The sequence below is a fragment of the Pteropus vampyrus genome, unplaced genomic scaffold (assembly GCF_000151845.1).
Source record: "Pteropus vampyrus isolate Shadow unplaced genomic scaffold, Pvam_2.0 Scaffold104, whole genome shotgun sequence".
Lineage (NCBI taxonomy): Eukaryota > Metazoa > Chordata > Mammalia > Chiroptera > Pteropodidae > Pteropus > Pteropus vampyrus.
The window spans coordinates 311,702-329,006 of NW_011888885.1; the positions used below are offsets into that span (position 1 = coordinate 311,702).

General features: G+C 39.7%; 1 protein-coding gene and 1 pseudogene across 4 annotated transcripts in view; one reads left to right on the forward strand and one right to left on the reverse strand.

Annotated features, from left to right (window-relative positions):
- Positions 1-396: 396 nt before the first annotated feature.
- On the reverse strand, positions 397-515 carry LOC111742956 (annotated as a pseudogene).
- Positions 516-8,316: 7,801 nt separating this feature from the next.
- The window catches only part of COIL (coilin), a 17,501-nt gene continuing 8,512 nt past the window's right edge, over positions 8,317-17,305 (forward strand). Inside the window, exons 1-4 of one of the 4 annotated variants that reach the window (XM_011365000.2) lie at positions 8,318-8,624; positions 15,257-16,364; positions 16,488-16,571; positions 16,967-17,014. In XM_011365000.2, the coding sequence (XP_011363302.1) occupies positions 8,380-8,624; positions 15,257-16,364; positions 16,488-16,571; positions 16,967-17,014 (1,485 nt within the window). In that variant the 5' untranslated portion in view covers positions 8,318-8,379. Of the gene's footprint in view, positions 8,625-15,256; positions 16,365-16,487; positions 16,572-16,966; positions 17,015-17,305 lie in introns of all 4 variants that reach the window. The other 3 variants (XM_023533516.1, XM_023533517.1, XM_011364998.2) reach the window with 3 other exon arrangements.

The window sequence follows — 17,305 nt, forward strand, 5'->3', positions numbered from 1 at the left end:
ATCTAGATATTTAATGACTTTCTATCCTCTAACTTAATTTAGCAAAACTTTAAGATTTCAGGTTACCAAAAAGATTTGGAAATTATTTTTAACTACACACATCATAACAAAAATATTGCTAAAAAGTTCACCTAAAAACCTTTTCTCTTATATCTATTTAATTTACTAGTTCTTAACATTTGTGTTTAGATTGATTACCCATAAAACCTTCATTAGACATTAGATAAAAATCAGTTATCATCACAAGTTGTTTTTCCCTGCAGACAAATTTTGTGACCCAGATAATATGACTTATTTGATTTTTTTTTTTTTTTTTTTTTTTTGGGCAACGCTTGGTTGACCTCACAGATTGCAAGGATCTTGTCAATTTACAATCCTTTATTTTTTTATTTTTTATGCCTACAGCACCTGGTCTTCCTAGGTGGTCTCCTATCCAAGTACTAACCAGGCCAGACCCTGCTTAGTTTCCGAGATAAGAAGGGATCGGGCTTGTTCAGGGTAGCATGGCCATAGACTTATTTGACTTTTAGTTAACTTAGGTAGAATAAAAGCATTATGGTTAACACTGCTAACCCTAAGAATATGTCCACTTTAATTAAACTAACAAACGTAAACTAGTTTTTATTTACTAACGATTGATTATCTTCGATCACATGAACTTGAAAAAAATATTTGGGTTAGTCTCTATGTTTCTAAGAGTTTTGAAATAGCATCTTTACAAACACTTGACCTTCAACCCAGTTAAATAGAACTCTTTTACAAATTAATCTTGACAATACCACACAGAAGTATAAAAATATCACATATCTACAACATACATATATAGGCACACATGGAGACATAGTGACAGATGCAAACAGTGGCATTATAGTTACCAATATTTGTGAAGAATACATATGATTTTTCATTTACCTAAATTTTTTTTCCCCGCTCTTTAATTCCCCTCCCACCACCTCCACCCCCGACCCACCAATGTTGCCGTTTCCTCCCAAGAAATGGATCTCTGAAGGTGAGGTGTCCCTTCCCACACACTCAAGGTGTGCACCTGTGCAGCATGCACCTGGGGCCCGGCCTGTGGCTCCGTGGCTCCACCTGGGGCGTGAACCTTTTGCATGTAAAACAGACGTGCTAACCACTACACTATGAAGCTACCTCCTCACCTAAATTTTAAATGAACTTTCCTTCTTTTGTTCTCCTCCTGATAAGAGTTACCCTCCTGAAGTACATATAACACTTATATCTCAAAGTCCTAGGGAAGGAGCACAAGTTCCTCCAAGGACTGGTTTCTCAAGGCCAACTTTTATAAGCCATTTGAGATAAATAAGGAAGGTTTGGGAGTTGGTAAAAAGGATTGATGGACTTTGTATAGTTTCTGGAGCCATACCTCTGGTCCTGTAAGACTAAATTTATAAAACAAAGACAGTTGTTTTTAATTCGTCAAAGAATTTGGTTGCTGCCAAAATATTTCAAAGGACTGACACACCCATTCCCCTCATGGGAATGTTTTTCTTTCCCATGCAGTCTTGGTAGGGGAGAAGGCCTAAAAAATATTGTCGGGCTTTGAATACCAGCTACCAATTTGGCCAAATTTCTGATCACAGTTATTAAATCCTTTCAAATATCTTGACAGGTTTCAGCTGGGATAAATAGTAAATATTTCTGGCAATATAAACAACTCCATGGACCCAACAGGGTGCAAAGTTTACTACCTTTGAAACAAGGGTCCTTATGATTGATTAAATTTAGCCTAGCTCTAGAAATCATCACTGTTTCTAAATATATGTATTCAGATACCTAGCTTCTCCCCCCACCACCCCCATAATCAACAACCCCTAAGGCAACTGAAAACAATAGCCCAGACCTGACTAATGGTCATAAGCGGTCATAAGCGGGACCTCTGGCAGGCTAAAGATAACATCTTAATCTAGGTTATGTTTCAGCCCTTGAGTCCTAAGGTGGAATGACCCCCTGGCTACTTCCCTGTGAAATCTGACAGAAGGAAATCAGAACAGACCTCCGACCTGTCCTGAAAACCTGAAGAAATGATTTATTACCCGCTTCACCTCTGACCAATCAGCTCCCAGCACAACACTGACCCTCCTACCCCACCCCACAGTGTCTTGTGATTTTGCCCCTTATAATCTGTAACCTACACACCATTGGGGAGTTCCAGCTTTTGAGCATTAGCTTCCTGTTCTCCTGGGTGGTGCCATTCATAATAAAATAGCCAATCTCTTTCCACTACAATTTTTGGTGTTTAGTGTTTGGCTCTGCTAGCACCAGGTGGAGTAACTCTTTCTGTTCAATAACATCTTCCCAAAATCCAGAGTCACTCACAAGAATAACCAAGAAAAATAACTAAGAGCTCGCATGTCCCAGGCAGGCAGAAAACCAAGCCAAGTTCTTAGGATGTAAAAAGAAAGCAATAGTTATCTCTGGAAGAAAAAGCATCAATAACCAATGGGTCTGGATTTGGTTGCAGGTTCTGAGTGAGATTTAAAGTGGAGTGTGTACCTCCAATATTTACTAGAATTTGGCAAGGTTTTTTTCATTAACTTTAATTTTAATTTCCCCTGGGTCGTTTAAGGGAATAATGTAGTAGTTAACCAGAAATTCCATCAACTCTAGGAGGAGTCCTTAAGGGGACCTTCTCTGAAGATAGATAAGGAAGTGTCTCTAAGGCCATTACCTTGGCAGGCTTTTGTTTTCAGTCGTGTGAAAATAATTCAGAAAGGATTACTAGAGTACTCAAATTAAAGAAGAGAGGTGAGCAGAAGGGGTTATGTTAGTCCCATCATCTTTTGTTTTAGGCACTTCTTATGATTAATTTTTTTATTAGCCTTTTGTAGTGAGTCTTTATTATTTTTTAAATTTACTGTTGACATATATTAATTTCAGGTGTACGACATAGTGATTAGACATTTATATGACTTACAAAGTGATCGCCCTGATATGTAGTGAGTCTTTTAATAAAGCTATTTTGAAATCTTGAAGTCTTTTGTATGTTTCTGTATGCCAATTAAAATAAGTATTCCACTCTGTTTGATTTGTGAGGCCTTGCTTTTAAATGCACTTCTTAAATGATCTTATCTAATTGGAACGTTCTTCGTAATGGCCATTATAATTCTAGGTTGATTTTAGTAAAACTTTGCTGTCTCGTTAGATATCTGCAACAAAGAATTTAAACATAAATTCTTTGGATATGAAATATCCCACCTCTTTTAACTAAACTTTGGGTTTCTTGGAGCTTGAGATGTGGAGCTTTAACAAACTTGAAATGCTCGTCCTGTACCCACCATTATTTGTGGCATTTTCTTCTGAAGTTCCCATTAGTGATTAGCCTTTATTTATACCAAAGAAGACAAGAGACGGTACAGTGCCCTGATCCAAAGAAGGCCCTGTACACACCACCACTAATTTCTGCAGAACCTTAGACTGGGGGAAAGGATTGCACAGCACACCCTGACAGGTGAGAACTGCAGACCAATTCCAAGCACAATGGAGACCTGCAGCTGCCACCATCAATGCCCAGTGTGGAATCTGGGGAAAGATCCCAAACAAATAGAGAATCGCAGACTTAACCACCAGCAGTTCCCAGCATGGAATCTAGGAATAGAATCAAGGGCTTGGGGTTTTCACTCAAAAATTTGGTAGTAACCCAAAGATGTTACTGCATCTTGGGAATGGAGATTGAAAGGATAGGGGCTTGGCTCCAGGCAGAACATTTTGCTGGCTCAATTAGGCTTCACGCAGAACCATCTACCAAATCAAGCTGACCTGTCAATTAGTTGGGAGCTTGAATGCAACTGGAGCAGAGCTCAAACCAAGAGGAACTTACCAATGGCCCTCAGATGTGGCAAGAAAGTGAACTCAAAATGGGGTTCTCGCATGCCGCACCTGTGTTTCCCGTTGTCCCTGAATGCCATCAGAAGTTCACCTCAGTTCCTCCACAGCCACCAAGTCTATGAAAAAAACAAAATTCAATCGAGTAAAGCTGGAGATCTAATTGGGTTTATTAAAGGACTCATGAATCAGGCAGCATCCCACTCAGCAACTACCACAGTGCTACAAGAATGGAAGGTTTTTTATAGGAAGAAAGGTGAGGCAAGGAAGCTATTAAGAAAAGAAAAGGAAAGATTATTTTTGGGCCAGGACATCTTTTCATTGGGGGAAAAGAACAAGAAGGCTTTTTATCTTGCTGACTGCCTCTTTTTCCTATGGGTGGGTGGGTGGACGGCGTGTGGCTAGACAGGGCCCACGTGACAGTTTACCTTACCGGTGCTTGAACAAAACATTACATTTAGGTTTGGTATCACGGGCTTTTAGCACAGTGATGCCATTTGGGGCCTGTGGTTTTTCTCTTTAACACATATAACATTCTTCAAATGACAACATTATGGAGATGGAAAGAAAACATTGTGGGTGGTTATAACAGAGCAATAAGAAAGATCGTTGTCACGATGGATTTGTTCTGTATTATGACTATATTGGTGTCAATATCTTGGTTATCACTGGGGGAAATTGGAGAAAGGGCACCTGGGATCTCTCTCTGTATGATTTTCTACAACTGCATGTTGTTGGGTGAGGGGAGTGACAAAGAAAATGGATGCAGTCAGGCTCCCTTCCAGCAAGCCGTGCGGTTCCCGGGCAGCCTTAGCTATGGCATCCTATGTAACCTTAGATACAGAGGCTTATACAACCTGTAGATTGTGACTGATTACAGCACCTGGCTTTAAGCCACTATTATGCACCTTGTTATAAGAACAACCCCGCCTGTGCAGGCTGGAGGGGGGAACTGGAGCTGTGCCTGTGCCTTGCTGTGTCTCGCTATGCCTGAATAAAGCCATGTCGCATCTGCCCACAGCTGCTTGCATGTTCTTCCAGCTGCCAGAACCATGTACTCCAAGCTTCAGTACCCTGAACTTGCAGAACAGTGTACATCTACAATGAACTCATATTAAAAAGTTTAATTAAGAAAAGAAAGCAAATAGAAGCCTACAGTATATACTGCTCTGCTCTTTTCTTTTTCTCTTATATCCTAGGCACCTTTCCATAGCAGTGTATTTCAAACTACCTCAATGAAGATTTAATTGAATAAATTATGATATATTCATGCAGTGGAATTCTATATAGCAATTGTATGGATGTACACTAATTTATTCAATTAAATCTCTACTGATAGGCATTTTGTTTCTTTCTCGTCACTTGCTATTACAATGTTTTAATAAACACTGATCAGGAGTCTGCACATATGTGTTAGTTTGTCTGTAGGATAAATGCCTAGATATGGAATTGCTAGGACAGAGGTACCTGCTTTTATAATTTAGACAAATGTTGCCAAATGACCCACTAGAGGTCTCTAAAGCATCATTTTGACCCACTAGAGGTCTCTAAAGCATCATTTGACAAAAAACAGATCCTTTCTAGAAATTTTTATAATCATTAATATTGCAAGATACAGACAAGCACATAGAATTGTGTACCTACTACCCAGCTTTATTAAAATAATGTTAGCACTTTGGCTGTTAGATTAGATCTGACTTAATCAGAATAGATCTAAGATTAGATCTTAGATGAGATCTAACTCTTCGATTTATAGTTCAGATGTAATCTTTTGTCCTCACTGGAGGGCCCCACCTAGGGGAAATTGGTGGTATTTTACCTTCCTCTAGGGAAGGAAACTAGAATAGCCAGTTAAGTACTTAGAAACCATCCACTGCTTAGGTAACTTTCCATATTGTAGAGCATCAGTCTTCAGACTGGGGGTAAACATATCTTGAAGAGTACTCAAACACTTTAGAAGGGTAGACTGGCACGAATGGTTTTAAGACAACCAAGTTCCACATCTCTTTCTTTCACTTGCCTTCCTAAAGCTGATTGCCTGAGCATGTGCCTGTTTCTGTATTCTCAAAAGAAATGCATCTCTTCCCCACCCCTAGCCCCATCTACATAGCTTCACTGACACCTACTTCACTGGTTTATTTGTTTCTACCGGATATTATTAAATTTAAATTAACTTTAGGGGAAAATGTAGTGGATTCTACTGCAAATAATGCACATAACAGCAATCCTTGATATGTAAAATCCACGAATGTCCAGAACTTGAGGAAGCAGCCTCATTTTATTGGGATTAATTCTACTTTTTTAGATGTTCATATGCTCTTTCAATTCAGTCAATTGTATATTTATAAACATAATTCATTTCATAACTGCACATAAACTTCATTTCTTCAGCATGCATTTTGTTTTAATACAAGCTAGCTTTTTTTTAGCCTGATAGAACTATGACTCTCTTCCATTCTTTCCTCCAGATCCTTCTACCTGTACATATACTGTATGTCCACTCCTTTTAATCATTAAGCCCTTAGAACATTAGGTTCTGGTCAGCATCGAATTCATTTAAGAATAAAGCTTCGGGATTTAACAACCATGACCATGATACAATAACTAAACCTCAAACTAGGATAAGGTTTTAATAGAACAAAGATAACGCCTTGTCCTCAGTTACGGTTCAGCTACAGACTCATCAAAGCAGAATGACCCCACGGACTGACCAAACAACGCCGTGACTGACATCGAGATCTGAAGCTATGATCAATTGCTTCCTGCCTTAGCCCCGACCAATCAGTAGAGGTTCCAGCCCCAGCTTCTATAGTAATCATGATCAACAATTTTTCTTTCATATAATCTAGCCACTAGAGGTGATCAGGAGCCAGGTTTTCTAGAGCACTAGATGGACTGTGTCTCCATACTTGGTGCAAACTTCTTAAATAAACCTTTACTTTCTTTGATGCATACTCCTGCTCATATCTTATTTGGCTTGAGCGTGCAGGCAGGTGGACCTTCTGAGCCTTATGGTAACACTTTCAACTATTAGGTTGAATTGCTAATAAATCTATATATTAGTTCACAAGTTTTCATTTCCCTATCCATCCTTCACTTATATATAGCCCTTTGATCACAATCCCCATTTTTGTGCAATTGTCATTTTTACCCCAGTTTCATCTAATTTTAGCTCCATGAACTAGCCACCTCTAAATGTAAGAGTCAGTGGTATAATAATCACGTAAGTCTTAACAGGGCCTCCCCAGGTACTGAGAAAGTGAAGAACTCTAGTGACTGGGTAAACACTCTTTTTTGAAAGTCAGATTTTCCCCAATTCTTTGTTTACAATATTATTAAACCTAACTGATTTCTTGGCTGACAGAGTACTGAAAATAATTTTTAAAGAAAGATTTCCAGGTGATTTGAGCATGTAACTTTAAGGAATTGACTGACATTGCCAGTAATATGTCCTCCATTCTTATCTACTTATGTGAATGAACAAATTTTCTCAGGACTTTACATCTATAGAAACAAAAACTGGGTCCAGAATTGATGTAGAGCCCTGTCTTACTTAGCAATATTTATCCAAAGATACATGGATTAATTAAAAAACAAACACACAGCTCCATTTATTTTATTAATAGATATGTTTCATGACCATTTTCTTTTCCCTGTGTAATAATTATGTACCAAAGTGTGTGATATTTTGTGCTATTTTGACTAATAATAGCAACGATAATGCAGTTGGAAGACCTAGAGCATTAGGGTCACGGAAAAATAAAACTTAAAAATTTTTTTTCAATGTATCTACTGACTGCAAGGTATCAACCACTTACTGGGCTAGTGATCTTGAGGAAGTTACTTAACCTTTCTGAACTTTGTTTTTTTTAATCTCCAAAATGGGAATAATAAGGATATATAATTCATATCTTTGTTATGAAAACTGAAGGAGTTAATATATTTTGTGAGAAATGGAATGGAAACTGGAATGATATAAAATTTTTGATTTACTTACCCAGAGGTTAATGAGAGGGCTTATTTTTATATTTTAATGTGGATGGTAGTAGGTATTAAACTGCTAAGGTATTTAAATTCCACCGGGTACATTTAAGGGAGTGGCTAATTTTTTAAATGTCAATATTTACAACAGATTAGGAATGACATCTTTTGCAACTCCTTATGATGAAAACTTTTGTCAACTAAATGTATTAGGAGTTACTGTTTTTTGTAATTCTTTTATATATATAAGCTAATGTCTTATATACCACTAAGAAGTGCTTGTTCATCCAAAGAGTTGCCTAAATTCGAACCCTACATAGTGCTCAATAGGAAAAGAATAAAGACATTTCATTTATACATCTTCTTCCCTAGCCCTGGGGTGAATAGAATTGAATTGAATCAAACCCGCTCCGCGTTCCTGATATGACGAAGCCTGTAGTACCCACTCGCCACCAATAGGTGGCAGACGTTAAAAGGCTCCAGGGGGCGGGCCGCCCGAGCACACCTCTCGGTAGCACTGTGGTGTCTCTCGGCTTCCGTTGAGGATCTAGCAAGATGGCAGCCTCCGAAACTGTTAGGCTACGGCTTCAATTTGATTACCCGCCGCCAGCCACCCCGCACTGCACGGACTTCTGGCTTCTGGTCGACTTGAACAGATGCCGAGTGGTCACAGACCTCATTAGTCTTATCCGCCAGCGCTTCGGCTTCAGTTCTGGGGCCCTCCTCGGCCTCTACTTAGAGGGGGGGCTCTTGCCCCCCGGCGAGAGCGCGCGCCTAGTACGGGACAACGATTGCCTCAGGTGCGCGCGGGGCTGGCGTGGGGGTGGCGGGGTGGGCGGTGGGCCAGGGACGCGCCTGCGCACGCCCAGGGGCGCCTCAGCCTTCTGGAGATAGCGAATGGGCAGGGGATGAGTGAGGGTGGTGGGGATGGGGTGGCGGAACTCCGAACCTGCACGTTCATGACCCCCTGCGATTCTGATTAGTCTAGTCAGGTATGAGGCTCAGGAATCTTCATTGTAACGAGTATCCTTCCCCAGATGCTTCTGATACAGGTGGTTAGTGCAATAAACTTGGAAAAACCCCGATCTGGTGTACGGGCAGGACCCGTGTTTCTCTCAGCCTTGATTTAGCAAGCGCTCACTTAGCCTGGCACTGTGTTAACCTACCCATGATGCAGATGTGCCTGAGACCCGACCCTCCGCTGGCGACTCTCAGGGTCAGGTGCGGGAGACCCCCCCTCCCCCCCCGCCCCCCGAACATTCACGTTTCCTTCTTAAAGTGCAGCTTGTCCAACCTCTGTATTCCGGCTTTATCCCCTGAGACTTATGCGTGTCACTCTGTGTCTCACCTGGGGAGTTTGTGGTCCACCTAAGTAGGTGTTTGGTCGTGAATTGGGAAACAAAATAGTTTTAAATATGCTTTGGAAATTTAGAGAAACGATACTGAGATGAACATCGAGGAGCAATGGCGGTATGAATTGCCCACGTGTGATTGATTGGTTTCAATAAAATGTTAAGATGATCAATTCAGTTCGGATTCATATCTTGGACTGATTTAGTCACGGCTTCTTTTTAAAGTTTCAGCTGTAGTGAAAAAATCCTGGAGTTGTGAACCAGGCTACTTTCTCTTGCTTGTCCTTTGTTGATTATTCCTTTCTCCAGAGCTTGTCAGATTCATAAGATTTTTTCGGAACATCAGGGAATTCAATTTGGAACAATTATTCCATCTTTGAGTTGTCTGCATCTTTCTCTTTCTTAAAATCAGGAACACTATAATTTATTCATAACGTTACCTTTTTCTAATGACAATTTGAACTAGTCCAAATTTCAAAAAGATTTTTTTTTCTTTTCTCTTTTTTATTCACTGTGAAATAGATCTTCATTCTCTCTGCAATTCAGGGACTATTTAAATAGTATCATACATGTAAGGACTGCATCCTCTCCTGTTTACTTTCTGAACTATCTCCTGCTAATGAATTAAATTGTTGCTAGTTATACTTTCTGAACTATCTCCTGCTAATGAATTAAATTGTTGGTAGTTATACTTCAATTCATGAATCATCTGGGAATCATACTATTTATAATGACTTTAACAATATCAAAAGCAAACCATGAAAGCTATTATAAGAAATAAATACAGCACAACAGCCCACAGAATTCCTCCTAAATACTTCAAATATTTGCACAGTTTCATATGGCAAGAATTATCTCTGTGGCTGGCTTCAGTGGTAAATGGGGTAGACCATCGGGAAAAATTGAGTTTGGAAAAGTTTTGTATGTTTTTGTGGTTTTATGTCCCCAGAGGCAGTTAAACTGGATAATTATACTGGGCTTTGCTGCTAAGTGCTGAAGATGGTTGAGAAGGAGAGATAATCATGGAACACAGTCAGGGAATTTTATCAGTACCGTGAAGGACGGGTAGGAAATATTGGATAGCCTGGGCCAGTTGTGGAGGCAAAAGCTAGCCTGACTTGGTAAAGAAATGAGTCTGGCCAGCAAAAGGATTCTGTTAGGATTGCTGGGAGTCCTGACAGAAGTCTAATGAGGAAAGGTGGAGCGAGGTTGTGGGAATCTTAAGAAATAACTTAAGAGGTTTGAGGGGCATTTTCACACTTGTATGTCATGGCCCTCTCCTCACAGCCCATTCTCCTAAGCCCCCAGATGCTCATTTCCTCTGCTCCCAGGCTGCTGACAGTAAGCTCCTGAAGGTGGGTCTCCAGCTCTTCCTGGGAGGAGAAAGTGCTCCCATTTACTTGGAGCCCCTGTTATTAGTTGGCTGAGGCTGCTGTAACAAAATACCACAGATAGGGTAGCTTAAACAACAAATTTATTTCTCACATTTCTGGGGGCTAGAAGTCTAAGATTGAAGTTTTAACAAATTTCAGGGTTTTTTTTCTCTGTGTGTGTGTGTGTTTCTTTTTTTCTGAGGTCTCACTGCTTGGCTTGCAGATAGATCCTTTCTCATTGTGCCCTCACACGACCGGTCCTTTTATGTTCAGGCATTCCTGGTGTCTCTTTGTGTGTCCAAATTTCTTCTCTTATAAAGATGCCAGTCAGATTGGATTAAGGCTCACCCTAATGGCTTCATCTTAATTTTATCGCCTCTTCAAAGGCCCTATCTTTAAATCACATTCTGAGGTACTAGGGGTTAGGCTTTCAATTTTGAAGGGGACACAGTTTAGCCCATAACATTCCCTGAAGAGAGCCTCACAGAGGCCTGGCCATAGCAACTGGTTTTGGAGAATGACTAGATGGAGTGGCGATTTCTATTGAGTCATTTCGTGAGGAAACAAAGTGCGTTCCCTCCTCCTCCATTCTTTTGAAGTTCTGTGGCATTTATTACTCAAATAAATATTAGAGATCGGTTCTCATTTTATATTGCTGTCAGGAGTAGCTCTTTGGACAGCCAGTCAAGCCCCTCTGACATGGCTGTGAGGGATGGCAGTGGGAATTAAGAAGACAGTGTCTGAATCAGGAGGAGAGCAGTTTGGTTTCCTGAAACCTTGAGTGCCAGTGAAGATACTTGCTGTCAAAGCTGCTGATCCTTGTCCAGAGCTAGGTGTCTTGATGCTAAATATTGTTTCACAATGTGGTCATGGATTTTAGGATATAAAATACTGAGAGCTATTCTTTCTCATACTGAGAAGCATGTTTGTCTAATGCCCATGGGTAAACAGAGACCAATGGAAGTTAGGCCTGGGCGGCTTTCATTCTGGAATATCTGTAGTTCCTTCCATTCATTTATAAACAAACAAACAAAAAGCCTGTTGTTAAAAAAAATTATACTTCAAAATAGTTAAAGGTAAAAAGTTCCTTATTTCTCTTCTCACATACTTTTTCCATACTTCATTTTCTAGGATATTTCTAGGTTATACCTTTCCAAATCCTTTCCACACATATGCAAACATATATACTTATACTTTTCCAATACACATGTAATATATATATGTCCTGCACCTCACTTTTTTACCTAACAGTGTGGGTAACTTTCATTTTGGTGTATACGGTATGTGATACACATCATTCTTTTTAAGTGCCACGTAGTGTTCTTTTGTATGACCATATTAATTTATTTAACCAGCCCCTTATTAATGGACATTTTAGGTTGTTATCTTAGCTTGTTTGAGCTGCTATAACAAAATACCGTAAACTGGGTAGCTTATAAACAACAGAAATTTATTTCTCACAGTTCTAGAGGTTGAGAGTCCAAGATCAGGGTGCCAGCAGACTCGGGCTCACTTTCTGGTTCATAGATGACACTGTCTCACTGTATCCTTAAGTTGTAAAAGGGAACTAGGGAGCTCTGTAGGGTCTCTCTTATGAGTAACAATCCCATTCATGAGGGTTCCACTCTCATGATCTAATTACCTCCCAAAGGCCCCATCTCCTAACACCATCACATTGGGGGTTAGGATTTCAATGTGTGAATTTTGGGAGGACACAAACATTGGGACCATGGCCGCTATTTTCTGTTTTTCACTATTACATTCTGCTGTGGTGAACGTTCTTGTGTCTCTTTGTGTACTTGGGCAGTGATTCAGAAGGATAGAGTCCTAGAAGAGGTGCTCTTTGGTTAAATTGGTCTCCAGAAAAGTTGTACAGGTTTGTATTAGTGCCAGTGATATATGAGTTACTTTTATTCAATATTGTGTGAAAGGTAAGAGAGCAGAGTGATTAAGAGTTCAGGGCCCTGCAATCGAATCTTAGCTCATTAACTGTGTGCCCTTGGACAAGCAGCTTGACCTCTCTGAAGGTGATAATGCAGCAGCAGTCAGACAGGAGGGAGGCTTCAGGGAACAGATGGGACCCAAAGAGGGTGCAGTTCTATCCTTTCACCCTCTATATTGAATTTCACCTGCATTTGATGGGACATGACATTAAAAACCCACCAACTTCTGTCCTCAGAGGACTAGTATTCATTGGATTAATAAAAATTAGAGCTAATGTTTGGATAGCTCTTGCTCTGAGCCCAGCACTGCTCTAGACACACATATAGCTCTTCGAATACTATAATTATTATTAATAGTCCCATTTTTACAGAGAATATTTTTAAAGCTTAATTAAAGTGGCAGATTTGAACCTAGACCATCCATTTGGCCTTAGCAGACAGTGAGTAGGGGATATCAGGCAGGGCAGATGGGCATGTCTATATTTCTGTATGATAGAATCCTACAAATTGCAGATTTAAAGGGAATACCTTGCGTTTTGATAATACTATCCAATTTGTCCTACCAAGAGTTTGAATGAACAGTGGAAAGTCTGTTTTAAAAAATGTCTTGGAATTAAATCTCTTTCATGACTAATTACACAGATAATTCACGTCTCTCTGTAAAAGGACATCTACATATGTTGTCTGTGATCCAAGTAGAGAAATGAAGGATGTTGAGAATGGTAATTAAGCAGATCCAGGTGAACCATTTCTGGTTCTCTGGATGGCATTTTGTCTCTCAAGCTTAATATGTTCCAAAACTGAAATTATTCTCTTCAGGAAGAGCAGAGAGTGGGGTTGCAGCAATCACAAATTATACCTTCGTACCATTGTCTTCAAAATGGGTCAGATGATGCCAAGGGCTGCTTTTGAAAGCACGGCAGAGCTGCAGGCTCCTCTAAAAGGCAGGGGTCCTGCATATACTTGATACAGCATGTGCCACGTTCCAGTGATTTTAATAAACCACAGTGACTGAACAGAAAGTCTTGCAGCCATTTTCAAAGTTCATGGAAAGTTTAGTCCTAGTTGGTTGTCTCAGAGTTGAAACTTGAATCAGAATATTGCTACAAGTAAAAACATTGATCAGGAATAACAAGGAATAATCTGATGTGTTGGAAGTTCCCCAGCAGTTCTTAGATTCACAGGATGCCAAGCTAGCTTTTGCCAGTTTAAGGAATACTTCCTTGCTGCTTGATGCTGACGAGAGTAATGTGTTTTTGTAATTTAAATCCCTGATCTTTCAGAGCTTTATTTCTTTCTTTATCCCACTCCTGATATCTGTAGCTTCTATTTTACCTTGATTTATATGTGTCTGTGTATTTCTGTATCCTGAAGGATAATTGAGGATTTTTTCAACTACCACATTGAGATAAATCCACAGGATTACTAGACCTTAAAAAAAATTAATGCGTATAATATATCTTCTTATTCGCCAGTTGTACTTTATTTTCAAATATGATTGTCTATATCTTTCCCTGTCACTAAATAAAACTTGATGAAATATATATCTGGATGTAAATACATTGAAAGTATAATGTGTGTTTTTAGTGGGATTTTTAAGCACCCACTATGTGCTTGACATCAGGGACACTCAGCTTTTTGTCATCGGGCTGCATGTATTAAAATTAGCCGTTGACAGTTCATGGAGTAACAGAATTCCTTTCTCATAGTGAAATAATTTTGTATGGAGTCTGAATTAGGATTCTCCAGAGAAACGGAAGCAATTGGAAATGATAGAGACACAGATATAGGTATGAGATTTATTATAAGGAGTTGGCTCACTCATGAGATTATGGGAGCTGAGAGGTCCCCAATCTGCAGTCAGCAAGCTGGAGACTTGGGAGATCTAATGATATAGTTCCAGTCCAAGTTCCAAGGCCTGAGAACCAGGAGAATTGATAGTGTAAGTTCTAATCCTAGTCCGAGTGCTAAGGCAGGAGAAGACCCATGTTTGAGCTCAGAGACGCTTAGGCAGAGAGCGTGAATTCTCCCTTGCTCAGTCTTTTATTCTATTCAGGCCTTCAGTGAGGCCGACTCTCTTTGAGAAGGGTGATCTGCTTTACTCAGTGTACTGATTCAAATGTTAATCTCATCCAGAAATATTCGCAGGATGCACCCAGAACCATGTTTAACCAAATATCTGTGTGCTTCATGGCCTAGTTGACACATAAAATTAATAATCACGAAACGTCATGGAATTACGATGACTGTCATTACCCCAGAAAACATAAATTGTTCAATATTTTCCTAAATTTAAACAAAATAAAAATAAAATCTGATTTTTAAAAAAGCAGCCCACATTTAAAAACAAAGATAGAAACTTGGGGTTGGTAGTGTAATAGAGTGGAAAGACTGTGAAGTTAGACTGAGGTTTGAATCCCATTTCTGCTACTTATTAGCTGTACATCTTGGGCAACTTTTCTCAACTGTAATTTTGTAATTTTTTAAAAAATGATAATTACCTACTTCATGCTGGTGCTTAGAGACAATGTATAAAAAATGTTTGGGATGCAGTAAGTATTCAATAAATAAAACTAGTAATTTTAAAGTTTACCATAAGTGATGCCATATAAGTCATTTTGTCAAAAAGAGTCTTTTATCCTTAAATGATTAACATTTTTTCATTGATCGATGGCAGTGACAGTTTGCAGTCATCTCCGTATATATAACTACATCCTGGAGACATAGTTACTCACTCTAGTTTTCTCTCTTATTCTTTTGATAGAGTTAAATTAGAAGAGAGAGAAGTCGCTGAGAATCCTGTAATAGTCAGTAATGGTGACGGTACTCATTTCTTACCTAGAAAAGCAAAGAAGCGGTCATTTAAGCTGGAGGAGGATGAAGAAACCGAACTAGGTTACAAAAACTCAAAGAAACATTGGAAGAGACAAGAGAACAATAATGAGAATGTCTTGGACGGAGAACCAAAACCTATCACAAATCAGAGTGCAAGGAAAAAAAACAAGAGGAGAAACAAAGCCACACACGGTATAGCAGATGATGATGACGAAGAGACCAAAAGAAAAACACCAAAGAAAAAGGAGAAATGTGACTACAAAAAACAGACAAAGAATCCCAAGTCTTCTAAAGCACAGCCAGTGAAAGAGTGGATTGTCCAGAAGTGTAGTCCTCCCAAAGCTTCTCCTCCTAGAAACAGCCTTGTCAAAGCCAAAAGGAAAGGTGGTGTGGACATTCATACAAAAGGTAGTCCCAGTTCCTCCTCAGAGTCTGAGTCTGATCATGAATCAACCAGTGATGGTCTTAGCAATGTCATCCTGGAGGTCAGAAATTCCACAGAGAAAATATCAACTGCGTTATCAAAGGAAGGACCCTCTATGAAAAACACAATCGCAAACAAAGCGGCTACAAAAACTGGCTTTAACTCTACCCCCATGGAGGACAAGATAACCAGAACATCGTCTTCTAGTTCAGACTCCAGTTCAGAGTCAGATGACCAGCCTGTGGTGTCAAAGAGCACTCCAGAGCAGGCTGCGGGTTTCTTAAGCGCAATAGGCCTCTTTGCAGGAAAAGGTTGTCCAGGTCCAGGGCCATCATCGCAGACTCCAAACGCTACCGGTTGGAAGCACTCCGACTCAAATGGTGGCAGACAGGCGCCCGGTCCTCCTCCCAATGTGACTCTCCCCACCAGTTTGGGAAGGGGTTGGGGTAGAGGAGAGGACCTTCTTTCTTGGAAGGGAGCTAGGGGTCGAGGCATGCGGGGGAGAGGTCGAGGACGAGGGCTTGCTGTTCCCTACGGTTTAAATAAAAATGCTGAATATCTGAAGCAGCAGCATTTAAATGAAACACTAACAAACTCATCTACAATTATCCAGGCAAGTAGTTCTTATTGAAAGTTTTCCACTATCCATTTTCCCACGTATTGTGTTTAGAGCTGATGTCATGGATTCACATTTTCCCACCAGTAACAAAATCACATGACTAATACTGTTTTTCAGAATCCAGTAGAGAGACACAAGGACTACAGCCTGTTACCGCTGTTAGCAGCTGCCCCCCAAGTTGGAGAAAAGATTGCATTTAAGGTATACTTAAAACAACAATTACAACAAAAAGATGATTCCCTCTCCAAATAAACTTACTCATTAGCAGTACACATGCACATACATGCACGCAGACACACACCTGCATCATCTCTTTTGTGTTTTCGTGCCTAGCATATAGTAGGTGCCCTGTAATTGTTTTCTGAATGAATAAAAATGGCTTAGGCTGGTGTCTGGAACATAGCAAGTCCACACTAAAAGAAGGCTATACATATCACCAACCCTTCCCCACCAAAGAAAAACAAAAACAAAGAAACCTTTTCCACCGGAACCCCTGTGTTGCCACAGGTTCATGATCAGGCTCTGCATGTTTTCTCAGAGGCAGGGGAGGGGAGCCACAGGGCTTGCATATTTGTGGACTTTTTCTTCTTTTTTAGCTTTTGGAACTAACATCCGATTATTCTCCTGATGTCTCTGACTACAAGGTAAGGCTTTTTATTTAAAAATAATCAGTATATTAAAGAAGCTGAAGTCATTTAATACTGCTATTATGGATAATGTAGATTTTTTTGACTAAATAATGGCATAAAGTAGAAAAAAAAAAACCCAAAACATAAACTGTTAACAGTATCACTGTGAAGTCTCTCAGTGTTATTTTCCTTACATATGGAAAGACTATAGAATGAGAATGATGAATTTAATTTTTTTCTGTCATTTTTTCCTAATCAGCTTTGACACACAAATTTATTTGTGTGCCCCTCCCCCCATGATCTTAA